This window comes from Metarhizium robertsii (genome assembly GCF_000187425.2).
Source record: "Metarhizium robertsii ARSEF 23 chromosome Unknown MAA_Scf_3, whole genome shotgun sequence".
In the NCBI taxonomy this organism is placed as follows: Eukaryota; Fungi; Ascomycota; class Sordariomycetes; order Hypocreales; family Clavicipitaceae; genus Metarhizium; species Metarhizium robertsii.
In genome coordinates, this window is record NW_011942171.1 from 1,294,188 (window position 1) to 1,319,902 (window position 25,715).

At 53.1% G+C, this 25,715-nt stretch overlaps 7 protein-coding genes across 7 annotated transcripts; 3 read left to right on the forward strand and 4 right to left on the reverse strand.

The window, feature by feature from the left end:
- Positions 1 to 727: 727 nt before the first annotated feature.
- On the forward strand, positions 728 to 4,730 carry MAA_07439 (Recombination/repair protein Rad50; the record flags this gene model as incomplete). Its single annotated transcript, XM_007825437.1, has 2 exons — positions 728 to 934; positions 1,014 to 4,730. 2 exons carry the CDS (start codon positions 728 to 730, stop codon positions 4,728 to 4,730), a joined length of 3,924 nt encoding a protein of 1,307 aa, XP_007823628.1.
- Positions 4,731 to 5,340: 610 nt separating this feature from the next.
- Positions 5,341 to 6,492, reverse strand: MAA_07438 (SPRY domain-containing protein; the record flags this gene model as incomplete). The annotated part of the gene is made up of 1 exon (XM_007825436.1): positions 5,341 to 6,492. One exon carries the CDS (start codon positions 6,490 to 6,492, stop codon positions 5,341 to 5,343), a length of 1,152 nt encoding a protein of 383 aa, XP_007823627.1.
- Positions 6,493 to 7,418: 926 nt separating this feature from the next.
- Positions 7,419 to 8,584, forward strand: MAA_07437 (uncharacterized protein; the record flags this gene model as incomplete). The annotated part of the gene is made up of 2 exons (XM_007825435.1): positions 7,419 to 7,904; positions 7,964 to 8,584. The coding sequence occupies 2 exons, from the start codon at positions 7,419 to 7,421 to the stop codon at positions 8,582 to 8,584; spliced, it is 1,107 nt and encodes a 368-aa protein (XP_007823626.1).
- A 192-nt stretch (positions 8,585 to 8,776) lies between these two features.
- MAA_07436 (uncharacterized protein) lies at positions 8,777 to 9,457 on the reverse strand (the record flags this gene model as incomplete). The annotated part of the gene is made up of 1 exon (XM_007825434.1): positions 8,777 to 9,457. One exon carries the CDS (start codon positions 9,455 to 9,457, stop codon positions 8,777 to 8,779), a length of 681 nt encoding a protein of 226 aa, XP_007823625.1.
- A 921-nt stretch (positions 9,458 to 10,378) lies between these two features.
- MAA_07435 (short-chain dehydrogenase) lies at positions 10,379 to 11,536 on the forward strand (the record flags this gene model as incomplete). The annotated part of the gene is made up of 3 exons (XM_007825433.1): positions 10,379 to 10,468; positions 10,552 to 11,317; positions 11,409 to 11,536. 3 exons carry the CDS (start codon positions 10,379 to 10,381, stop codon positions 11,534 to 11,536), a joined length of 984 nt encoding a protein of 327 aa, XP_007823624.1.
- Positions 11,537 to 11,973: 437 nt separating this feature from the next.
- MAA_07434 (Sodium/calcium exchanger membrane region) lies at positions 11,974 to 14,596 on the reverse strand (the record flags this gene model as incomplete). Its single annotated transcript, XM_007825432.1, has 4 exons — positions 11,974 to 13,407; positions 13,474 to 13,551; positions 13,616 to 13,687; positions 13,754 to 14,596. The coding sequence occupies 4 exons, from the start codon at positions 14,594 to 14,596 to the stop codon at positions 11,974 to 11,976; spliced, it is 2,427 nt and encodes an 808-aa protein (XP_007823623.1).
- Positions 14,597 to 18,644: 4,048 nt separating this feature from the next.
- MAA_07433 (Ca2+ transporter) lies at positions 18,645 to 22,112 on the reverse strand (the record flags this gene model as incomplete). The annotated part of the gene is made up of 3 exons (XM_007825431.1): positions 18,645 to 20,483; positions 20,556 to 21,149; positions 21,222 to 22,112. 3 exons carry the CDS (start codon positions 22,110 to 22,112, stop codon positions 18,645 to 18,647), a joined length of 3,324 nt encoding a protein of 1,107 aa, XP_007823622.1.
- Between the last annotated feature and the right edge of the window lie 3,603 nt (positions 22,113 to 25,715).

Genomic DNA, 25,715 nt, shown 5'->3' on the forward strand with positions numbered 1-25,715 from the left:
CGGCCCAACCTACTGACTAGCCTGAACCAGTGCAAATATCGGCCTTGTAATTCTCCGATTTGCTCGGACCGTGGCGTCGATCAGTTGTCTGAAGACGAGTGAGACGCAGATTTGGACCCGTGCAAATGCACCTCTTGTCCTCCGTACCAATAGGGAGTACTACTAGTCCCAGCCATGGCTGCGCCACTATTCTGTGCTACGCACGATATGGGTTGACGGAGTACTGCGGAGTCCGGAGTACTTGAGAAGATAGTTACTGGTAGTACGGAGTACTCCGTAATCAATTTCGCACCGTGCATTCACACTAGTTATCATCTTCCCAATGATTGACGTGTCGAGCTCAAGTGATCAGTCTTCAGTTGTACGGAGCATTGAATGGTGGCTCGTGCCCACTATATCTGCGTGCGGAGTATCTGTATGTAGATTCTGTACTTCACATGTGGCGCATGCGTGGCGCATGCTACATTGATTAAAGGTCCAGATGTCCCTGCACGTGAAGACGCTCCCCTCATCGTCACCAAAGCCCGCAACCAAACGCGTGACCCGCTGCCTGGCGCGTCCCTCAACGTGCACATTTGCAACTCAATGCACAGCTCCGAACCAGTTTACGCGAACGAGAACTCCGAGCTTCGGCGCTCACTCAGCAGGCCATCTTGTCACGCCCAACCCTGAGCCAAAAACCGGATTTCAATTTTGGCCTTCAAATCAATGCATTGCACCGTTCAACATGTCGAGAATCGACAAACTCTCCATCTCTGGGGTCCGGTCCTTTAGTCCGTCGGTCCGGGAGGCCATCCAATTCAATACGCCCTTGACTTTGATTGTCGGATACAATGGATCTGGAAAGACAACCATTATCGAGTGTCTCAAGTATGCCACCACTGGAGAGCTGCCGCCAAACAGCAAAGGCGGTGCATTCATTCATGACCCCAAAGTAGGCTCTGGTCTCGATGAGTAGTGTCATCTTGTCATCATGCCACCTTCATCCTGGACTTTGCGCTAATGTTTCCTAGCTCTGTGGAGAGAAAGAGGTCATGGCCCAGGTCAAGTTACAATTTCGTTCCATCAACGACCGCCAGCATGTCGCTACCCGCAGCCTACAGCTGACGGTTAAGAAAACGACTCGTTCGCAGAAAACTCTTGACTGTTCTCTTGTCGTAGTGAACAATGGCGAGCGAACAACAACCTCCACAAGGCAGGCTCAGCTTGATGAAATGATCCCGGAGAGACTCGGCGTCTCACCCGCCATCCTTGATGCTGTCATCTTTTGTCACCAGGATGAGTCTTTGTGGCCACTTAGCGAACCTGCCGCACTGAAGAAGCGATTTGACGAAATATTCGAAGCCCTCAAGTATACCAAGGCCATTGACAACTTGAAGGTACTTCGCAAGAAGCATGTGGAGCAGTTGGGCAAGCTACAAAACGATGAAGCCCATAACAAGGCAAATAAAGACCGGGGTGAAAGAGCAGAAAAGCGAATGACCGGTTTGCAGGCCGAAATTGAGGATGCTAGGGAAAAGTGCGAGACTCTTTCGGCCGAGATGCAGGAAACCCAGGACAAGATTCGCCGCAAACATGAGCAAGCCAATAGTTTCCTTCAAATTGTTCAAAATCTTGGGAACAAGAAAGAACAACTGGAATACAGACAAGATGCCGTGAACGAGCTGAAACAGACGTTTGAAGAGCTTCATGAGGACGACGCATCGCTTGAGACTGCACTCGCCCAATACGAAAATAGCATGGAGCGATATCGAGAAGAAGCAGAGCAAAGCAAGTCTCAGTACAACGACTTGCAGCAAGAATTGGCCGATTCGCGCAAGAATTTGTCCACAAAGCTTTCCGAACAGGGTAAAAATCAGTCAGACAAGGATAAATATGAGCGACAAGTAAAAGCTCGCATGGAGATGGTGCAAGAAGCTGCAGTTACACACGGCTTTCGAGGCTACGATGGGGATTTGACAGAACAGCACGTCAAGTCTTTCAACGAAAAGATCCAGAAACTTCTGGCTGAGAAGAAGCGAGACCTTGAGCGTCTGCAGAAGGAAAATGCCACAGAATTGGACAAGGCAACCGGAGTGATTACAGAGTTGGAGGGTCGAAAAGCTGCCAGAACCCAGGACCGCGTGTCGGCAAAGCAACGTATCGGAGCCATTGAAAAGCGCACTAGTGTCCTGCAGAACGAGGCCAGTCTAATCGATGTTGACGAAGGTGCCAAGGCTATCTTGGATGGCCAGCTAGAAGATATTAGTGCACGTTTTAGCAGAGCACAAACTCAGATGGAACAGGCCAACTGGGACAAACAAATCTCTGACGAAAACGACAAGCTATGGCAGCTCGAAACTGAGAACGAGAAGCTTGGCCGAGAACTCGTCGAATGCACTCGTCTCGCTTCTGAAAGAGCGCAACTTGACTATAGGAAGAAGGAGGTCACAGACAGAAAACGGAAACTCGAGACCCTGACTAATACATGGAAGTCTAAGCTTGCCGCGGCAATTGGCGGTGATTGGGACCTTGACACACTGGAAACAAAATTTCACACTGCTCTCACCCAGCAAAATAAGGCACTGCAAGACGCTCGCCGAAGTCTAGAGCAGACCAAGCAGAAACAACAGAAAATTGAATACAGGCTCAAAAATGCCAGGGAGTCCCAAGAGTCCAAGTCCCGAGAGGCTGAAACGTGTAAGAAACAAGTTTTGACTGCACTCCACGAGGTCCGAGATGGCGCAGTCATTGATGACTACAAGGAAGAGGTTGGCTCGGTAGAACAACAGGTCGAAGACTATCGCAACGAGTTGAGTCTTTTTGATGCACTTGTAGACTACTACAACAAGTGCAAGCGAATGCTAGAGTCGAAGAAGCGCTGCCTGCTCTGCGAACGACATTTCGACGACGGTCAAAGCGCTAGTTTGGATCGTCTTAGCAAAAAGATCGAAAAGAACCTTGACCCAAAGGGCAAGGTCGACGTGGAGAAGGACCTGAAAGAGGCCATGGCTGGCCTGGAATCACTGCGTAAAGTTCGATCTAGCTACGACACATACCAGCGCCTGACTGCAGAGCTTCCGTCTATACGTGACGAGTGCAAAGCGATTGAGAGCGAATACGACGTCCTCGAACGGCAATTAGAAGAACACGAGTCTAGAGTTGCTGGCGAGGACGGCCGAGTGCGCGACTTGGATGACTTGTCCAAGACTGTTTCAGGTATCTCCCAGCTCATGAAAGATATTCAAGACTCCGAAAGTCAGGTGGACCGCATCATGTCACAACAGTTGTCTGGTGGTACCACTCGAAGCGCTGATGAGATTCATGAGCTGCAGGCTAGTATTGGAGAGCAAATGAGGGGATTGAAAAACCGGGTGGCTAAACTGACTACGGATAGACAGCGCATGAAGGACCAACTAGGCTCCTTGGAGCTGGAAAGAAGCGAACTGAGGAACAAGATTGGCAAGGCGGTTGGCCAATTAGACAAGAAGAATGATATCCAAAATCAAATACAGGCCCTCAGAGACGACATGACTCATCAGCGGGAGACTATCCAACGGGCCGACGAGGAGCTTGAGAAGGTAGAACCTAGCATCGTCGATGCTCGATCCGCTCGTGATGACACCCTTCAACGAGGCCGTGCCAAGGAGCAAGTGATTGTCGACGAACGGGACGGGATTGCCAACTCTGTCAGCGAAATAAAAATGCTTGATAATGATATACAGGACTACATCGATCGAGGCGGACCGTCAAACTTGGCATCCAATCTGCGGGCGATAGCGGCTTTGGAGAAATCCATTAGCAACACTGAAAAGGACATTGCGGACCTCACTGTTCGAGCAAACAAGTTGAAGCAAGACATTGACAGCGGTGACCGTATGAAGAAGAATATCAGCGACAATCTCCACTACCGGAAACATCTGCGACAATTAGAAGTTCTCCGAGGAGAGATTGAAGAACTCGAGGATCGCAACGCTCATGAAGATTACGAACGCCTGCAGAGCGAGGCACGCAGCCTCGAGAACCAATCCAACCGGCTTCTTGCCGAACGAGGATCCGTCATGGGCACTATGAAGACCAAGGATGAAGAGCTAGGCAGGCTATTACAAGAGTGGGAAATGGACTACAAGGGAGCCAAACAGAAATACCGCGAGTCCCATATCCGTGTCGAAACCACCAAAGCCGCCATTGAAGATCTAGCCCAGTGCGGAGCAGCCGTCGACAAAGCCGTCATGCAATTCCACTCGATGAAGATGGCAGAAGTCAACCGCATTGCAGGCGAACTCTGGCAGTCCACCTACCAAGGCACAGACATTGACACGATCCTCATTCGCTCCGACAACGAGTCCAACTCGGGCAAGCGCAACTACAACTACCGTCTCTGCATGGTCAAGCAAGACACGGAAATGGACATGCGCGGCCGCTGCTCGGCCGGCCAAAAGGTCCTCGCGAGCATCATCATCCGCCTCGCCCTGGCAGAGTCCTTTGGCGTAAACTGCGGGCTGATTGCCCTTGATGAGCCGACTACAAATTTGGACCGCGACAACATCAAGAGCTTGGCGGAGTCTCTTCACATGATTATCAAGACGAGGCAGGCGCAGAGTAACTTCCAACTCATTGTGATTACGCACGACGAGGACTTTTTGAGACATATGCGATGTAGTGATTTCTGCGACAGCTTTTTCCGTGTCAAGAGGGACGCGACTCAGAATAGCGTGATTGTCAGGGAGAGCATTACCAAGATCTTTTAAATGACTGGCCCTACATTTCAAGGAGGAGGGGCCTATGTAACATGTACATTTCATGAGTAAAGCTGGGCGTACTAGGCGTTTTGATGGACTGGTTAGGGCGAGGACGTGGTACGGGATTGCTGTAGGTCGGGAGATGGTTCGCGAAGTCGTAAATATACAACCTATGGTGGCATATGCACAGGGCACAAGCAGTGCAGGTGTAAACAAAGAGGACTGACTACATTAAAAGCGAGTCTTGTCTGCAAGACTTGAGACCTAGAATATCTAACTAAAGGCATAGTAATGGTGGTCCCAATTCTATTCTGCATTTGCGGCAGCACCTGTATCGCATACCAAGCGTAGCGCAATTCAATTTGGGACGAGGGTTTCAAAATCATGCATTGGCATTATTTGGCCAGCGCTGTAAGGGCCAACGACTCGAGTCGCTCTTTCCACAGAAATGACGGCGTATCCTGATCAAGCAGGATAATACAAAGCACCAGCAAGGATGTAAAAAAACAATGCTTTGAACATTCCAAGTGCCTGGTTCAAAAAGACTTGACACAACATAACTCTCTTGCGGGCAAAAAAGGAGAGAGAATAAACAAGTAAAGCCGCCGAGCGCCAGTGCCTACGTAGGCTTATACTTCCACTTGGCAGGATCAAAGACGACCTCGATGTCGGCGCTGTCAAAGACGCCAATGGCGCAGGTCAAGTCGTGGAAGCCTTCCAACCCCGTCACGGGCAAGTCCTGCTCGGCGTCCGTCTCCTCGTGCAGGTCCCAGCCGCCGGCGCGGACGCCGTCCCTGGTGAAGAAGACGGACACGTCGGGGCGCGGCGTGCCGGTCGGCGTAAAGGTCATTCCGATCCCCAGCGTCTCACCCTTGCGGAACGCGTGCGTGAAGTCCTTGCCGCCCCATCGGTCGTTGATGTACTTGCGGCCGTCGTCTGAGTGGACGGCCAGGCTGCCGCGGTGCCAGCCCGGGAGGCGGAAGGACGGGTAGGGGAGGGCGGTGAAGCCTACGGCTACGGTGTTGTTCTTGCTGCCGCGGCGGACCTTGACCTCGTAGTAGATGGTTTTGGGCCGGCCGTGGCGCGTGGGGTCGTGCTCGTGGACGAGGTACATCGGCGGGTAGCCGATGATGCATTTGTCCGGGGCGTTGTTTGCTGTCGAGGCCTCCCAGTGGCCGGGTGCCAGCCAGTTCAGCTTGCCGTTGAAACCGGCGGGCTCCATGAGGCGGAAGTTGTTTGCGTGGAGGGCCGTCTTGGCCGCGGCGTCGAGATGCAGGGGCTGAGAGAGAGGGTGCTGCGCACACCAGGCCTCGCCGGCTTCTGCTTCTTCCTCCGTAGCATTATTTGCGGGCGAGTAGTCGTGTCCGCTGAAGATGGCCGGTGGAGGAGGGAAGAGAGACGTATCGGGCACTGCGGCTTGCCAGTCGTGCTCGGCTGTTTTCTGGGACGGAGGGGCCTCGGGAGGAGGGACTGCCCAGTCCTGGTTAGAAGGAGGCGGTGCGTATCCGGGCTTGTGGTCTGGAGGAGGTCCTGCTGGAGGCGCGAATTCATTCTGATGATGGGATGGTGGCGGACCCGGTGGTGCGGCGTATTGTTGCTGGCTGGGCGGTGGTCCGGATGGTGGTGCGTAGGTGTGCTGTTTTGATGATGATGCAGCGGATGACGGGTAGGCATTCCACGAGGGAGTCTTTGCACGCTCTGGACGCTGGGGCTTCTGCGCGGGCCTCGGGGCCGGGTCATTGTTCATTTCATTTGGCCCTCCGGAGCACATGGTGCCGTGTTACCAAAATTGAAATGTGCCTGATGATGGTGGTTCTGTCAGCGTGATGCTCAGACATCATGACTCATGACGTGTGGTTGTGTTGCTTGCGTGCAATGAATGGGTTCTCGTTGATTGAAGGTTAGCTACCTACCGCTGATTATTTTGTTCAAATTGTATCTTGGCAGCAGTAATTGTCTCGCGGACGATGCTAGTAGCGACGATGGAGGCCGCAACTTGGTTTGGAAGGGGAATAAGAACGGTTGACAGAATGATGATGTGAAGAATGGCATGGCACGAACAAAGCCATTCATCTCACACGCACAAGTTCACAACCCTGCCCCCGCTACCCACCTCCGGATACTAGTCCGTACCCGGCTAGTAGATGCATGCCCCACCACACTTTATTTTTGCAGCCAGAATGGCACGCCAATCACACGATAACATTGGTGACAGGACTGGAAGTTGCTTTTTTTATATTCACTACCAACTCCGTGTCTTACTGCAGCAGCAGATGGCCTATGGAAGACTATGCCCACATCAGTCAGAATCCATCGCATAATCAATGTGCAGCTATGAATCGTTGCCCTGTGGCCCCGTGCAAATCGCACCTTGAAGAACGCATCTCTGGCCCCCCTTGGTCTGATAACATACGTATCTCTCAAAACAAGCATGGGTATATTTGTCTTAGGTGTTGCTGCGAAATGCGTCCCTGCTCCGAGTACGAACAAGGGTCAAGACCAACAAATGACCACGAAATGCTGGTCCCAGGTTGCTTATGTCACCAAGTGACGGTGTGTCCCTGTTGCCTGCCCCCTTTGTGTTTGAAACGTCAACATTGAACAAACGCCCGCAAGCCTCGCCATCTCTAGTACGCAAGTTGGTGATTCTTTTTTGGCCTCTTTGTCTACCCGTTGCTGCATGAGGGCGACACGACCATGTTTGCGACGATGCCGCAACCAGATTCCACGCAGCATTGCAATTTCGGTGACTGTATCGCGAGAAACCCGTGCGGCACGAGGGTACAGCGAAAGGCGCCTGTCGCCGTCGCAGATGGCGAAACGATGCGCCTGGAGGCAAGCCCTCAGCCAATTCACAGCTCTGGCAGGCAGCCCGAAGCAGGATCGCTGAATGCAATTCTTCGGGAACACAGAGTGAAGCGACTGTACGTGCCCACCATCGCGTGGACTGGGGACCAAGTTCGGCTGCTTAACATGGCATTCGAGAGGGTAGACGTGCGAATATCAAAGCCACAACAAAGCCTTGGTGACAAGCTCGGCGAGAGTGCTGACGCAGAGCAACCGAGAGAAGACGAGCACCATTGGCCGAGCTCGGATGCAATAGTCGCCACAAGAGGGCTGCTGTTAGAGGGTGCGGACAGGCAGAAATTGGCCATGAGGGCTCTTCTTGCCGAGTTTGGCTTTGTACCGTCTCGGTAAGTTCGCACAAGGTCGAGATGTAGATGGTTGCAAAACGGTGCAAGTTGCAGGGCTATTCGGCGGGCGCTGATGAGAAGGCGCGCAGTGGTACCGGCGCAAATGGATTTCGATCTCGAAACGTCAGTATTCTTAAAGCCGCCAAAGTCGAGTTCCAGTTTGGCGACAAGACTGTGAACCATTTGCGGCCGGATGACATCTTCGAGATGAACTCCGGGGGAGCACAGCTCGTTGCGTATGCCAATTTCGAAACAATATCCATCTTTCGGAAGAGGCACAGCCGGGGCAGAGCCAGGAAGCTGCAACTGATTCAGCCAGCAGAGGCGTGCGAAGACCCGTACATCATGGGCATACTGATTGGGCTAGCACAGCATCAGCAGCGACGAGGCGGTAGCCAGAGGGAGTGTGAAGGCGAAGGCGGACAGAGGGTAACGCTGATGGGGATTCCTACGAGAGAGGAAAAGAGACTTTACGTCTACACGACGAGGATACCAGACAAGTTCCTTGCCAAGCTGGAGAGGCCGTCGCAGCGGAGCGACTGCGATAGAGTAGTCGTCAAATATGAGTCGATTAGTTTAATAGAGCCGCAAAGGGCGGTGCGCCGGATGTGGCTGGCGCTGCGCAGAAACTTGCCAATGCTGAAACAACCCCAAGGTTGGATCGGATGATATATGAGGGATGGATGGATAAATGGATTAGATATTTGGGCGGCCGCCAGATTGCCAATCTAGGATCAACCGAACAACCTCCCTCAGGTCTTAGAGTGCAGGCAAGAGAGGATTATCCCGGCGTGCTTGTCTTGCCGCGGCCGCATACGGAGTATCATAGACGGATTTTGTATAATTCATCATTCTCCATCATCAGGCACTCCGACTCCCGTCAGGATGCATGAACTCAACCCACTTATCGAACTCCTGCCACACCCAGGTCTGGAACTGCCTGTCCTTTTCCTCTTTCTCGCGCTCGTCGCCGTCCGCCGCATCCAGCTGCCCGTGATGCCGCAGTTCGCTCAGTTGACTCTGTCTGCTCGCCCCGTGCTGCCCCTTGAGGCCCTCGCACAATCTCCGGTACAGATAGTCGCGCTCACTGTCCGTCACGCTGACACAGTCAAACGCCTGTGAAAGCGGACAAACTATGCCCAGCTCAGAGTGCAGCAACATGTCGTCCCGGAAAGCCGTTGCCGCGATCGCCTCGATCCTGGGCACCTCGCGGGCACCATGGCCGGCCGGTGACTCTGACGACGTTGACTCCGACGACGTTGACTCCGACGCCGACTCCTCGCTGTGGACTTGCTCGCTGTGCAGCACACACCAGGCCGCCAGGCCCGCGTTGTTGGTGCGACACCCGCATGAGAGTCGTGTGGACGTGGCTTCGGCTGCGGCTGCGACGGATGGTCGGGCGGGCGTATATTTCTCGTCGACGTGTCTATCCTTCCATAGCTGCGTGTGGACAATGGGCACGGTTTTCCGAGACATGGCAGGTGATGCGATGCTCTTGTCGAATGGTGTTTGATGCTGTGCTCCGGACGGGGGGTGGGCCATGGCAATGATGGCATTTTGTATCGCGGGGACCCCGGATTCCAACGACGGCAGCGGGTTTTTTTTTTTTGGGCACTTCAGCTCCAAAGCCGCGACCCGTAATTTCAGTCGGCTTTTTCGGCTACGGCCAAGATGCCGTTGGAGCCTGGCGGTTGTCCGCAGCCCACCCCCGTCCTCCGCTGCACAGAACAGGAGATGGTTGGCGTGCCTTTATGTAGTACATGGCAATCTCCTTGTTTGGTCATTTGCGGGATACACTCGTCCGATCCGATCACCGCTCCGCATCCGCATCCGCATCCACGGACCACGGACCACGGACTACGGCACTTGTCAACCATTGTCCGAAACATTAGCTCCACTTGTCGCAACCCAGGGGGGGAGGAGAACAAGCATCGAAAATTGAAGGCCTAGGGTCATCGGCACGCGTCTTAATCCAGAAGGAAAAGACATATGGCCGTGTGGGAGGCGTCGTCAAGCCCATCGCACTCGGACTCGCTCTTGCTGCGTATGTCGCAAGCAAGAGGTCCAGACATGGCACCACTCGTCGGTGATGGCGTAATCCAGTTCCCGCGGCCTCGGCAAGTGGACACATGCAGGGCAAGGGTAGGTGTCGAGGAGCGCCACCGACTGCCCCAATGCGTTGCAGCCGCCTCCTGTGGCTGGTGGCTTCCTGCGCGTCATCGTGCTTTCCCAACTGCTCATGTCTGGACTGTGCATCATTCTTCACCAACTACCGTCAGGTTAAATATAGACACCCTTGACTCCCTACATGTTACACCAACCATACCAACCATACCAAATATACTCCCTACAGCATACAATTCAACCACTTCATATTCATCCCCTCTGTACCGGATACCCTCCCTACAGCACACAATTTCATCACCTCATATCCATTCAATCAGACGCTCCACAAACACAACCATGTTCAAGCATCTCATCGACCAACTGTCGCAACTCTACCCCCCCAAACCACTCTTTACAGAATTCGAACTTCCTGATCTCAAAGAAAAGGTATTTCCGGAACCCTCAATCCCCCTTTCCAACAGTCTAAAAAACAAAAACTGTTCTTCTCCTAACCTCACAAAAACAACTAGGTATACATCGTCACGGGCGCCAACACGGGTGTGGGCAAAGAACTCTCCCGAATCCTCTACTCCAAAAATGCACGCATATACATGGCCGCGCGCTCCCAGGAAAAGACCCTCTCCGCCATATCGGAAATTAAATCCTCCCTCCCCTCCTCCACCGGCGACCTCATCTTCCTGCCCCTCGACCTCGCCGACTTGACCACCATTGCCTCCTCGGCGCGCCAGTTCCTCGACCGCGAGCCCAAGCTCCACGTGCTCTTCAACAACGCCGGCGTCATGAACCCGCCCAAGGGGTCCGCCACGAAACAAGGCTACGAACTGCAGTTGGGCGTCAACAACCTCGGCACGTTCCTCTTCACCAAGCTCCTCTCGCAGCGCCTTGTCGAGACGGCCGCCGCCGAGGAGCCCGGCACCGTGCGCGTCGTCTGGGTCGCTTCGTCCGCCGCCGAAGCACCCGTGGTGCCCCGCGGCGGCGTCGACATGAAGGACATTGGCCGACGCCTCGACAAGGCCGAGTTCACCAGCTATGCGCTCAGCAAGGCCGGCAACTATCTGCACGCCGTGGAGATGGCGAAGCGGTTTCGGGACAAGGGCGTGGTGAGCATCGCCTTGAACCCGGGCAATTTGGACTCGGAGCTGTGGAGGACGCAGACGGCGTTTATGTCGAGGGTGCTCAAGACGTTTGTGCTGCATCCACCCAAATTCGGCGCCTATACTGAGCTGTTTGCCGGGTTGTCGCCCATAGTCACCTTGGATCGGTCCGGTCATTGGAGTAAGTTTTTTTCTTTTCTCTTTTTTTTTTTGCTTCGCTACTGGCTACTATTTACCATGGTCGCGACCGCATGCTAACACTGTTGAACTAGTTGGGCCCTGGGGTCGATTTCTGACTATACGGGGGGACTTGAAGAAGGCCGCCGAGGATGGCAACTCCGAGGCATTTTGGAATTGGACTGAGGAGCAAGTCAAGCAGTATGAGACACCGGCAAATTAAGGGACTGGTGCATTATTGATACAAGGCAGTGCGAGTTTGGCTGGACATGAACGAGACGAAAAATGATTATGGTAATGATAATAAATAAAATTGATTTCCTCAGGCGTGCATCATCTCTCTCACTCCATACTGGCCACTGAGTTAACAAACTGTGAATACAATAGTCTTGAGCTAACGCAACTGCGAGCCTCCACATTACCAGTCTAAATGATCAGATCAACACTCTTCGTCGGAATAGCTTCGAATAGGGACTATGTGTTCTTCAAATGACCGTTTTTGTTCAATCTATTTAATATCTATCCACTTTGTCTGAATAGGTTTCCCGTACAGCTACCCCTCCAACATCCATGCCAGTCTTCGCCCTTCCCTCAATTGACTGGTGACACCATGAAGCTCTTTGGTCAAGAAACTAGGTGGTTCGTCTCAGTCCACATATCTTAGCTGCCCCATGAACTTGCGTCCTTTGGATCTGGATAGAAAAATGCAACCACAGCAATGATGATGTAGACAGCACACAAAAGTGCGCCTTCCAAGTAATTGCTGCGGCCGTCCAGGACCAGAAAATTGACGATAAAGGCCGAGACAAACAGACAAACAGTTTCAAACAAGGTGAAGTACAACGTCATTTCCTTGTCCATGATCCATCCCAAAATGACCACCAGGGGTGTTACAAACAGAGCAATCTGAATCGAACTGCCAACCGCAACGCCAATGGCGAGGTCCATTTTGTTCTTCATCGCCACCGTGACAGCCGTAACATGTTCTGCCGCGTTACCTACTATGGGGAGGATAATTAGACCAATAAAGACTTCTCCAAGACTCGAGGTTTCGGTGACCTCCTTGATAGAGTCAACGAGAAACTCGGCACAGACCGCAACCAACCCAGTGCTGACAAGAAGAAGTATGACAGAGGCCCAGCGGGTCAAGTGCTCCTCGTCATCATCCTCGTTGTTGAGTTTCTTAGTGGCTGCAGCGGCGGTATTGAGAGACATGAGGGGAATCTGGGCCGGCCACATAGCACCAGGCGCGCGAATTTGCTGATGTTGGCCAAGGCGGTCAGGCAACGAGTTAGTGCGGCGAATACCGTATCGAACGCGAGGGACAGGTCCAGCTGGTGTGGGAGGGGCGGCAACCAGCGTGTTTGGGTTCTGTACAAAGACGCTTGGGGCGAGGTTCTTGACAGAGAGTGAACGGAAACCTTGAAACGGGCGTTTGGTGTTGGCGGACTCATTACCACTTTCTGCTGCCGCACCAGACGAAGCATCCAGTTGGGCGGGAATGGCAAAGTCTACCCGGCGTGGTTCAGACTCACCACCAGCTAGCACACCATTCTCAGGTTGTACACTGGAAGCTTGTTCCTTGGAATCATGATCCTGCTTCTTGCGGTCTCTCTTCTTATGCTTGCGACGTGAGTGTCGACGCATTCGGTGCTTTCGATGCCGGCCAGTCTTTTCATCATCTGTAGAATCACCGTCATCAGTCGAGAGCATTCGGGGCAAATATGGCTTGCGAGACGACGATGCTTCAGAAATGGACTCTTCGTTGGAGCTTGGGTTTCCCGTCCCAACGGAGCCGTTTCGCATAGCTCTGGCATCAGCCGTGTCCATCGAGGCAAGCGACGACTTGCGACGTATTCCATTCCGTAAGACCTTCTTCATTTTCCGGCCAATGGTGTCCCGGGAATGTCCGGACGAATCCGAGTCCGAACTAGAGGAACTATCGTCATCTGAGCTGCTTGAGGTATCCAACCAGGCTGCAGCAGGACCAGGTGTCGACTCGGCATCCACGATATGTTGAGGAGTGGATTCATACATGTAGGCATGAGACTTGAGCTGAAACAACAGATAGATGATATAAACAAGAAGCAAGATCTTAGTGGTGAGTTCATGTTAGCTTTCATCAAATTGGCTCTTGCTGGGAGCATAGGGCCCACGTACTACACTGGTCCCGCGACTTATTTTGAGAGATTGGGCATCTGCAAGCTTATCGTCGCTGAAAGATGCGTGGAACGCCGTCTATATGGCCAGTAAGTAATTGTTGCGCGAGGATTATATAGAATGTACGCAAGCAGATACTTACAGGGAGCACCAGGCTAATAACGCTGAGACTCAGTAGACAAGCGCTCATCTGTGTGACGGTGCTATTGTAGATCTATAATAGACCGGTTAGCTAACAACCGCGCGGTGGCACGAGAGGATTCGATTTAGCACAACGAACCTGTTCCCGAAAGCGAAGGCCGCCAAGGAAGAACCCCATGCCAAGGATGAGCAGCAGATTCGCCAAGATGGAGCCAAGAAGCGATGCCTGCACAATGCGAATCTGGTTCTTAACCAATGCAATAATGAAAATGATGAGCTCGACAGCATTGCCAAAAGTCACATTGAGCAAGGCGCCGAGGGAGTCACCCATTTTACTGGCAACAGATTCGGTTGCATGGCTAAGCAATCCTGCGAGAGGTATGACGGCAATGCAGTTCATAGCAAAGACTATGCCGCCGTGCACGCCATGGATGTTGGCAACCACGATTCCAACGGGCACAAAGATCAACAGGACGTTGAGCCAGCTGTACGTAGCAACGAGCCAGAAGGATCTACGGAGCTCTTCGAGGAAGGTTCGTTTCTTCTTCCGTGAGGCACCATCATCACTCGTATTATCATTGATGGCGTCTGATTTGTGTGTAGTGTCCTTGTCAATACCTCCTTCTTTGATCTCTACGATGGACCCTTGCCTATCACCTTGCGTAGATGTGGCAGGCGCAGTGTTCTCAGGGAGAGCTCCGAGGTAGTTGGCATCAGACTCAGTAGGCTGGGCCTTTTCATGGAAGACGACGGAGCCACCAAGACTGCGTGAGAAGTTGCCATTGTTCTTGTTGTGCCCGAAAGCAGCAGAAGTCGCGTCACCGACATTGGCGCTGGAGGACGACTCAGTTAGGAGGATTGAAGTGGCGTTGGTGGCCGTATGCTGTTGATTGGACAAAGCGTCAAACCCTCCATAGGCTTTTGCTGATGCACCAGGACTTTTTCTGTCTATATCAGGAGGATCAGAAGAGGATTGTGTCATCGAACAGGTGTTGGAAGCACGAGTAGCGCTTTCAGAGGGCAAAAGGCAGTGGCGTGGAGAAGTGGCAGAGATACGCTCAGTGTTGCAAGAAAAGAGAGACGAGGCGAATCGAAGTAATAGAATCCAGTTAGAGAGACAAGAAGCCAAGAAGCTGTGAAGAGAACGGATCCAGCAACGCAAAGGGCGGTGGGGGAGGGAGTGCCTTTTATGGGCGATGAGATATCCCGAGTCGGGGGACTGGAGGGAGTCGTCCGAAGCAGGGAAGGTGCGCCACAGATAAGACCCTGGGATCTGGCCATCATCTGGGAAGGAGTCAAAGCTTGTTTGCCAGAACGACTCTGACTACTACCTACCAGGTAAAGTAGGTACTGTAGGTGCCAGTTGCGCCCTCAGGAGGCGATTACTACAATTGCCGGCAGGAAAGCTTGGGCTAGCGAAGAAAGGTCAGCAAGAAAGGCGTGGCGGATGGGTTTAACCCAGTAGTGAACCTGGCAAGTGGAACGCGGACGCGCAGACGCAACAAATCAAGATTGGTTTTGTGGACCAGTGATGATGATGTAGTTGCTAGTTAATCTCTGGGAACCCCGGGATGTGAGTGAGCGAGGTGAGGTGAGGTCAGAGCTGGTTAGTCCGAACGGAGCCTGACGAGTAAACGACCCCTGCCGTTGCCCGTTTCGGTTTGTGTTTCTGCGTTGCACGCACGCACGTTAACTTGCCTGACTGACCATCCATGACGAGACGACACATGCGTTCCTTGCTCATGCACAGGTTCGGCAGCGGGTGTTACACACAGCGGAGGCAGGGCATCATTACGATGGCACCGAGGTGCGAGAGTCGAGTCACCGTGTGTCGGACTTGACAATTGATACTAAGTCTGGTGCTCCATGTCCGCGCGTTGGAGTGGCACTGGCAGCACTGCCGCGGCTCCCGTCCCTTGTAAGGCTGCGTCTGCCCCGCTATGACTTCCCCGTGCCACTCTGCCAACGATCTTAATGTTGCTGGGCTAGCGGGGCCCGCTAGCACACAACGCAATGCGCCATGTGATCTGGTCAATCGGAGTGACTTCGCGTCTGGCAACTGCGCTGTGACGCCAGCGCTCGCGTCGTAGTTGCCTCTCGAGGGTTCGCTGTTTAATGCTGGCCCGGGTGCCCTGATGCTTTGATGCTCGCGACCACCTCCAAGGCATCAACTGCCGTGACAAAATCTTCGCCCTCATCCAGTAATTAGACTCTGATTAATGCGCATCGTCTTTGAGCTGATCACTACCGAGTCCCCTGTTGTTCCTTTCAGTTTTGGGACCTCTACTCCATACTCCGTACTCTTGATTCATCTTCATCCCTTCCTTCCGCTTCCAGATACACTGCCACGCACACGACGAAATAACATGTCTTCAATCACCGTCCACAGAGACAAGAGACAAGATTGTATATCATGTCTCATTCGCTCCAGAATGTCTTTCCTCGCTGCCCACTTCACACGCAGTATGGGGTAGGACTCAGTCAGTGTTCCGTACGCGTTGCCTGCATTGCCTGATATGTCCTGTGACTCCTGCCACCTTGCTCCTTGCTCGGGTCTCGGCCGAAGGATATGTATTCGTTTTCCCTTGGCTGCATCTCGTGCCTGCATCGACTCAAGTTGAGACAACGCCATCTCAAAACACTTCACATCTCTACTCGTGCCGAGCATACAAAAAACCATCACGACATTGCTCCGTACTGAACCATCTCGGCAGCTCTGTGCCGTGATCTGGCGCCCGTGCGCCGTGAATTCCAACCCACGTCTCGTCCGCCCAGTCTAACACATCGTCAAGTCACAGCGTGGCCGATAGCAAAGTCAGACACGCGTTGCGATACAGCATTGAAGCGAAAACCGCCATCTCCTTTTCCCTGCTTAGGCGTGGAACTGCTCTAGCCTAGCTACAGCTTTAGGAGACATGCCTCCTCGTGGTTTACAGGCATTACCATGGTCTCGATCCCCGAAGACTCTACTCTGTAGCAGCGGAGAAAACAGGAAATGACGGGGCCTTCGTTTTTTATTTCTTTTTGTCAAACATCATCTATCTGCAGCAAACAACATGCAATGCAGCACACAGCCTCAGCAATCAAAACTCCTTTGCAGTCGCCGACGTAATTGCGCCGTCAGTACAAGGGCTCCGTACAACATTCACCCATGTTAGCGTGTGGCGTAGGTCCACGGTCAAAATCAAGCTTATTCCCGGGTATGCGGGCAGCAAACAAGCTTCCGCCAGCCAACATGGTCGTCGATGGTCTGGCTGCTCGCGGGTGGGCGGGACGTTGGCGGCCTCGTGGCTGAGCAAACCGCAAATTGACCACACTTGAGCCTCGATACCTGCTATTTCCCGGTCAAGGGTCTAGACCTGGTCTCCCCCGCCTCTCGGCCTTTTCAAGCTCGACGGGGCATCATGTCTCGGCCGTCGAAAAGTAACGAGGTGAGGGTCGGCGGACAGGTGAAACCCAGTAACCATCAATCATCACTACTAACACTCCGTATGGAGCGTCGAGTACAGCGTGATTGAAAACGCAGCACGTCATTGCGTCCACAGTCCATCTTGCATTCATTGGGCCGGGGATGCTACTTGTCCAAGAAAGAGCAATTGATCGTCGGTGAGCACGACACCAGTCTTTACCATGACGTAGCATTGATAGACCAAGAATGCATCGGCTGTGCAAAATCCTGTTAAATACCAAGTTGCCTATCTAACTGGTCAAGTACAAGTTAACTCATATCTTCGGCACGAGTATTCTCGCCCGTGGTGCATTTTTGACGTACGCCGAGCCGCCGTCTTCGCCACAACCATTCATGAACACCAGACAGGCAATCACTTGATACTTCAAAGCATACGATTCAGAATATCTTTTATCGCCCTGTGTGAATTGTAAAGCGTATTTATTCAATCCCTGAGAATCCGGACTCGGTATCGGGCATGCTAACTCACTCCAATGTGCACACTGACCATGCATGCCACTCTCCCACTTTAAGACAAATAACCACTTGACGTTGCCGATTATCCGGGCTGGCCGAGGGAAATGCAAGTCATCAGATCCTAGATGCGGATAGACCATCATTCGAGAGAGAATGAGTGCGGGAAAAACCAAGTAGTCAGAGACCAAGAGTCCGGCATGCATTTATTGTAGTGGCGCGTCATTGGCAGGGCATATCCTTGATCAATACGTCAAGAGCCGTAGCATTGGTTACACAGCTCTTGGGGACAAACCAGTTCAGCCTTTTCAACGTATCTGACCAATTTCATCTCGCCGTGATTTTCTGTACTATGGGTAAAAACCGTCCGCTCCAGCCCTCCTCGCATCATCGAACCCCTTTCGATAAAAGCACCAATGTTACTGCTCGCTCCAGCAATGCCCAAAGGAAACAATAGTACAACACTTCAAAACAAGTATACCACGCAAAAGGCGTCCCCCCCCCCCCCCCCCCCCATCGATATAATCGGTCCTTCTCCCATATATGTCCGTTGACTTCTTCGCCGCCTACAGTGCTGCAGGCTCGGGTCGCATTCTGTCTACACCCCTCATGTACATCCACATCTGGTCTTTCATTACTTGGACCCTCTAGATATGAAACGGGCATAATATTGCGGTATCATTCTGCGAGGAATACAGAATCAAGGAAAGACAGGAAACAAAGTACGTGTAAAGAAACCAACAGCCAAGCAACAGAGAAAAACACAAAACCAAACTAGCCTCGAGGCATTATGAGTTGAAAGATAAAAAAAGACCCTCACAACGCTATGTCTTCACCCTGCGCCACGAGGAGCCGCGAGCACTTCTCCAGAAATGTTCTCCAAATCAATTTTTGCATGCAGAATCTGTTTGAGCACAGAAAAAGCAGCCAAGAGGCGACTGTCTGTGGCGCACTTGTGCTGCACACCCGCCAAGTGCTCGCTGGTCAAGAGACCGTCTTGAAAGGATAAACCGACGCTGAACATGGCCAGAAATGTCCTTGCTCGTCGTTTCCGTCAATTGCTGACGTTCTCCTGCAACGACACCTTTCAAATCTGCCAAACTCTTCATCACCTCTCATCGCCACCTCGAGCCTTGCCTCGTCTTCTAAAGAAATCCATGACTCGCTTCGCGGCCCCACTGCTTCCCTCATGTCCCCTATATTCATCCTGGTCATAGGCATCTGTAAATCGCTTGTGATTCTTTTGCAAAACACCTCGCTGTCCCCGGCTGCTGGTGGCTCGCTTATTGTCGTAGCCCTCGACGTCAGAGAAGCCGTGGCTGTGGGGTCTCGTCTGTGGCTCCGTAGGCGGACGACGGATCTCTACTGACGTTTCAGATCCGCTGTTAAAGGGGGATCCGGATTGCATATATGGAGGAATTGCGTTGGGTCGACGGTTGTCCAGTTGCGCCGAGGCATAACGCTGGTGATAGACAGGACTCGAGCTAGCTGTTTCTTGCACATTGTCAAAAAAGGGCGTGCTTCCTCTTGCATCCCCTGGGGCGGTAACGCTTCTCGGAGGATCTAGTCGGCCTGATTGAATAGGCAAGTCCGTATAAGATCCAACCTCGGATGAGGCAGGCTCTGAATACTCCTTGCCTAGGCCAATCGATTTCAATGAAAAAGAGGCCGGCAGCAGAGAGAACCGCCGCCTTTCCTTCTTATCACCAGAGCCTTGGGACCCTGCGATGCTGCCGCTCCTCTTCTTGCCGATGCCCAAGGAGAATGACCGACGAGACGTCTTGGAATCTACCGACGGCCTGCCCGTTTGCTCTTCTCCTTGTGCTATGGCATTGGTCATGCTCACAGGAGGATACTTCTTCGACTTTTCAGGTTGCTGCTGTTCTGATTTCTTCTTATTTCGGCCGCCAAATACGGATCCACTACGACCGAGGAGCTTTGAACCAATATCTCCTATCGTGCTTGATCTCTTATGGCCTCTCCCCTCACTACTTCGCACCTCGTGGAAGCCAGACATTCTAGCAAACTTGGGCGGCACACTCATGCTTGTTCGGCCCATGGCATCGTCGTCGTCGGGATTCGAAGGTTGCTGTATACGGCCTTGAACATTAGTGTCTGCTACAGCTGGTGGGGCAGGCTGTCCATAGCTGCCTCGTGCTTGCAGGCTCATTGAGGCAGCTGATTGCATAGAGCCTCCAGTCTGAGGTCTGGCTGCAGTCGAAGCTCCAGACATGTAGGCGTTGTCCGTCGCGGCACGAACCTCACGCGGACGTGCTGAAGTCATGGTATGAGCACTTGGCGGTCGCTTAGATTGAGATGATCTGCCATGTACATCTGGAGCATCCTGAGGCAGGGGTTTGTCTCGTGAAGAAGTTGGGCGGACGTCGTCGTAGTCCCGGTGAAGCGACACTGGCGGCCGGGAGACAACGGGGTCACCTCCACGTTGTGTTTGCGTCGTCGGTGCCACATATTCGACCTGAACGGTTCGGCGTTTAGCATCTTTGGGTGTGCGATAGGCCAGCTCAGCCTCCTGGTCAATTTTTGCATGTGCCTTGGCAAGACCGCCAACACCAGCCTGCGAGGGAGACTTGTGTTTCGGCGCCTCACGTACAGAGGCGCTCCTCGTCACTATAGGAGCATCGGCAAACTCCTGGGCTGCCGTGGTCGCATTCTGGACGTCCGAGGGCAGCGTGGTGGAGCTGGTAATGAACTCGACAACATGCGCATATTCGCTCAGCCAGCTATGGCGAGCGACCTCGAATAAATCGGCTCGCCTTCGGGGGTTTGGAACTAGAATTCGACGCAGTAGATCTCGTGCGTGCGGTGTGACATATTCGGGGAATGTGAGAGGGGTATTAGTTATATATTTGTAGAGCAGGTTAATGTTGTCGCCTTCAGGATTCGCAGGGTCGTCATCGAATGGCAAATAGCCTGCTAACATGGCGTACTGTGGGAAGAATTAATACTATTGACACGGAACGTGAAAGGGTCGACAAGCAAACAGTTGCGGGATACATACCAAAATGACACCGCAACTCCAGACGTCAACTTTTCGGCCGGTATAGAGGGAGTCGCTGACTACGAGCTCGGGCGCAGCGTAGCATGGACTTCCACAGCTTGTCTGCATGAGGTCGCCTTTTCTCATACCATTGGGTTTGATTTTATCCAGACCCAGTCTCTTAACTTTATCCCGGTCTCCCAGCTTAGACTCTTCATCCTCTGTGAGCTCGTCGTTGGGATCAAAAGTGTTGGCAAAGCCAAAATCGGTAATAATGATGTTTCGGTTACGGTCCAACAGCAGGTTCTCCAACTTCAGATCTCTGTGAACGATGCCCTTCTTGTGCAAGTAGCCAACTCCAGAAACTAGTTGTGAAAATAAGCGGCGCGCTGAGTGGTCTTTGAGATATCGGTGATTCAGAATATAATCAAAAAGTTCGCCACCGGAAGCATACTCGAGGATGATTCCGATGTATCTATCGGTCTCTATCATGTCTATTAATCGAACGATATTAGGATGCTGCACGCCTCGCAGAATTGTGACTTCGCGTCGGATTTTGCCCAGTCGTGAAGGGTTACCACCAACAGTGTCTCTCTTTATTAATTTAATGGCAACCTAGTGGGTTGGAAGTCAGTTTGGCATCTCAGGCTTTGACAGTGGGCAGCAGTGATTCCGTCTGGTTCATACCTGTACGCTGCTATCTTGCTTCCAGCCCAACTTCACCTTGCCGAATTCGCCCTCACCAATTGTGTTCCCCAGAATGAAGTCTCCGAATTTGGTGGTTCCTTTATGGCCGCGACTATGGTCATGCCGGCTGCGGCCGCCACGACGTTCTTCGGTTGGAGCATTCATAGGTACAACAGGTGGCTGTGCAGCATCCTGATGATCTTGCGACGAGGAGTGGTAGTCTGCCGGGCCATTCGAGTCCTCCGTAGTGGAGACTACCCGGATGAAGTTGTCATTAGGATCGTGTACGAAGTTCGAGCTCGACGTCGGGTTGTTGCGGATGGGTATTGTCATTTCCGCAGCTCTCTCATCTGCATTACTGGAAGGGCGAGGCTGGTCCTGAGGCTGGTGGGAATTGGCGCTTCTTTTGCTCCTCGGGGGATCCGAGTAGCCATTTGGGTCACCACGCGAGCCACTCCGTGGCCCTTCCACCTGGTTGTGACGTGGGGAGCTGCTGGTCGCGTCGTTGTAATGGTGAATTCTTCGGCCACTCGCAAGTTGCTGAGTGGAAGAAGACGTCCGAGGAGGAGCGACTGGAGGCATGTTGGCCGGGCGTTCGGACCGGGAGGGACGATGCTCCTGTGGTAACGGCGCAGAAGTATTGTGCCGGCTTGATCTTGGTACGGTTTGATCAACAGAAGGAGAGCCGCTGCCGCCGCCGCCGCCGCCGCTCGTCTTGCGAGAAGGGGGCCGTCTCGAGGAGGGCGACGAGGCTACAGCTTGATGAGCATCGTATGGCTCCCGGCTGGGGGAAGAGTGTGGTGAGCCGTATTGACGATTAGAAGAAGGCACCGGGGGCGAAGGCAGAGCGATTGGCTGATGGGGAGCTGACTGTAGGGCTGCCGACGACATGTTCCCAACTTTCACTGCGTATCAGGCTGGAAGAGCAACTGGCCTCGGTAGCGGCGCCGTAGGCCGATGCAAGGGCGATGAAGGTTGTATCTAGAATCCGTTTTGGCGGCGATCAATCGACGAAGGCGCAACAATTATTTTGTAAGATGCAATAGCAGACGACAGCGCCTTGATGCAGAGCAACCAAGTGGCGCAGCAGCCAACTTGGGTGTCGTGGTAGGTTCAGCCGGTTCGTCAGCTGCGCGGCGCAGAGGTGCGTTGCGTAGCGTTGCGTTGACGCGCGGGAGGCAACAAGGGGGATTCAACGGGACAAATGAATGTACCAGCAGAACGAAGGGCAGCAGCGTAGCTTGCTGAGGCAGGCACGAAAAAAAAAAACAAGAGCAGACTCGCAGCAAATCTGGGTCTGTGGTTGTGCCAAAAATGCAGGCCCCGTTATCTCATGGTTTCAGCGGTCAAGTCGCGGGCTATCGATTTGTTGTTTCGTCGAACGTCGAGGCCCAGAAGTTACGAGCCCCTGAGTGGTGGACTGGCGGGTGACCAGACCGGTGGTGGGCAAGGCGATGGCCGGGTGGTCGAGTGGTCGATGGAAGAAGTGGGCGACTGACGGGGCGGCGTTACGGGAGACGGCAGACGCGCTCGCAAGGCTCAATGTCCTCAACCAAGGTGCGCTGCTTGGACTTCGTAAGGATTCGTTTGATCCGCGCAAATTCTTTGGCCCGTGTTGGCGGTCTCCTCAGACACCGGACACTACTACTCTTGCTGCCTGGATACGTGACTTGAAAGCCTAGGCTCGCGCTCGGCATTCGATGCTGGGCTTTTTGATTTCAGTGGCCTCTGCACTGCAGGTGCATGTGTCTGGTTGGTGGAGCGCAGCCAGAACGCGGGCGGGCGGCTTCAACGGGGCCTGCAATCCACTCCAACGCGACGAAGAGCCGTTGAGCTGTCTGGTCAGATCGGTCGTGGTCGCCTTGTCAACGCGGTCGGATCGCCGGTGCTGCTTTGTTTCTCCCAGCTGCGCAGCACTTGTCAAATGCACAGCACAGCACCACGGATGACAGAAGGTCGGTCAACTTTTGTACGGAGTATATACCGGCAAGTGAGTCGGCAGCGGGCAGGCCGATGATTCCTCACTTTTGAGCAAGTCAAGTCTTGGAGCTCGGAGCGCAACTACGGGAGCGAGCTGGAGCTGGCAACCTACGGTCGGCTTTTCTCGTGGGGCAGGAGCGTTGGGGGCGCACAACACCGAGCAGAAGGAGCAGAAGAGGCAGAAGGAACAAAAACTTCGCGACGTCAGATCTCGAGGAAGGAGTCTGATTTTGAACGAGAGCCCGCTTCATCAACTTCCTCAAGGGAGGGAGATTGAATCACCAGGCAAATTAGATGGCACCTACTACTCCATACCCCATCGACCTTGGCTATCGAGTCCGGAGTACAATGGCCTTGTCCGCCAGCCTTCCAGGTAGCTGTGGAGGCCTACAGGACGAGCATGGCTTTTCGGGACATTACCCAGCGCAAACATGAGCATTGTGAGATTGGTGAGAGGACGGGAGGCTGCGTCGTGCCCCATCCCTCCATGTTCTGAAGCGGGTCCCAAGCCAGGAACATGACGAGGCGGGCAGGTGGGCTCGTCGCGCCTGCCAGTGTGCCAGTCCAGGTACTACTACCTCCATGTGGCCCATGTCGCCTCCTACCTGTGTCACGGGAAGCCACTTTTTGATGCCCTCGACGCCGTGACAAGGGCGGCCAGGTACACGCATCGCAGTGCGGGAGAGGATGTACATGTGTACCTGACAACCTGGGCGTCTGAGCCTGGGTCGACCTCGAGGCCAGGACCCCAAATTACCTGTCACGGCAACTTTTGTCAAATTAATGACCTCCTTTCTGGTCCTTCGCTGCATCCTCGGATTGCGCCACGGGCTATGCCATGGCAGAGAGCGAATGCAACATTTGTACAGCAACAAAATCCGGGCACCAGCGCAGCGGCGCATTTCGATCCTCGACCCTGATAACACGACACTGGACGCGCTTGTCCCGCCTGTCCGTCGACGCAAGTTTTTCGGAAGCTTCTTCTCCGCAATTTTAGCATCCTTGGCTTCCGTCAGCTGGTTCATCTCTCGCAGCATCGATATTCATGCCTTTAATGATTAATAGACCTAGCCTCCGCCGACGGCGTGGCCGAGTTGCGCGGCCGTGGCGTTTCATGCTTCATGCGGAAAGTTACTGTCATCAACCAAGGAAATGCCCATCGCCGATGTGGCCGGGCGGTGAGTACTTGGCCAGTACATGCTCATGCATGTACTGCAGTGATTAGTATCTGTGCTTGTGGAAGAGGGAAGAGACAATGCGATGGCGGCTAAATAGTCGGTCATAGTTTGTTTGCCCTTGTTGCGCCGTATCTTACCAGCCAGCCCTACGACTCGACCCAGGACCATTCGGCCGACATGATCCAAAGCTGATAACGTACCTCAACCCCGCCGACTATAATTGTGGTTGGTTTGTTGTATCCCCAAATTCAAGACTGCCTTGTTATTGCCGTGTATACTTCGCCATTGTGGCCATTGTCAGCTTGACCGTGTGGTGCCGGGGACGGACGCTCAGACATCTCGTCAGCCGAGATAGCCAGCCAGCTCCAGACTGACCGCCAAACGCAATCACGGTTGGGGTCTTTTTATGCGGAAGACTAATTTCTTGGCACTCCAAGGGAGGAATCCTCTCCTGCGCCTGGTTCGTATGTAAGGAGTGACGTTATTTGTAGTATGTATATATCTACCACCCACCACAACCGAATGACTTGTTTGAAGGATTTGTGTTACCGTCGAGTTGCAAGGGCACGGCGACACCAAGCCCATTTAGCACGGCATCTCTGCGCTGAATCAACTAGTAGTAGTACTGTTGCTTCCCGCAGGAATATGGTCAACGATCAGCCCTCGTTTTGAAGGGACGGTGTGGTCATTCGCATACAAGCACAGACTATTTCACATTGTTTGGTTCCCTGTTCTTTCCTGTGCTTTGGTCTATGGCTGAAGACGAACACGCTAAACACGATCCAAAACCAACCAGGCCAATTAGCGTGCCCGTATGCATTAAGACGAGCGTTTTTTGGCGTCTTCACCCTTGTTCAGCTTACTCCGTGCCACTGCCATAATAATACAGCGACTATAATGGAGACGGAGGGGGAAAAAACGCGGTTCGCGAAATTGCAGTCTGTTATGCAGTGGCCGTTGTGCATAGTTTACCAGTCCCAGCCAGAAGAAAAGTTCGCATCGGAATAAGTAAAATGGTGATGGTGCCTGTTTGCGATGGGGCGAAGATGCCTGCCCTTTCTCTCATTAGACCCAGCGAAGGGATTCAACGACTCTCATCATCCCTGCCTCTACCTAGGTTGTGGTAGTTGTCAAATTGTAGTTACAAGGCTGGTTGTTCCGGCATCCCTGCAAGCATACAATACATATGTACATACATACATACATACATATGTATGTATGTACTACATATTTCTAGCCAAGCCCGCATGGTACTCCGTACGGAGCATGGCGTATCTTGCTTTATTTTAAGACGCGCCTTGCTTGTTTGAGACTGGGAGATCGACAAACGCATCTC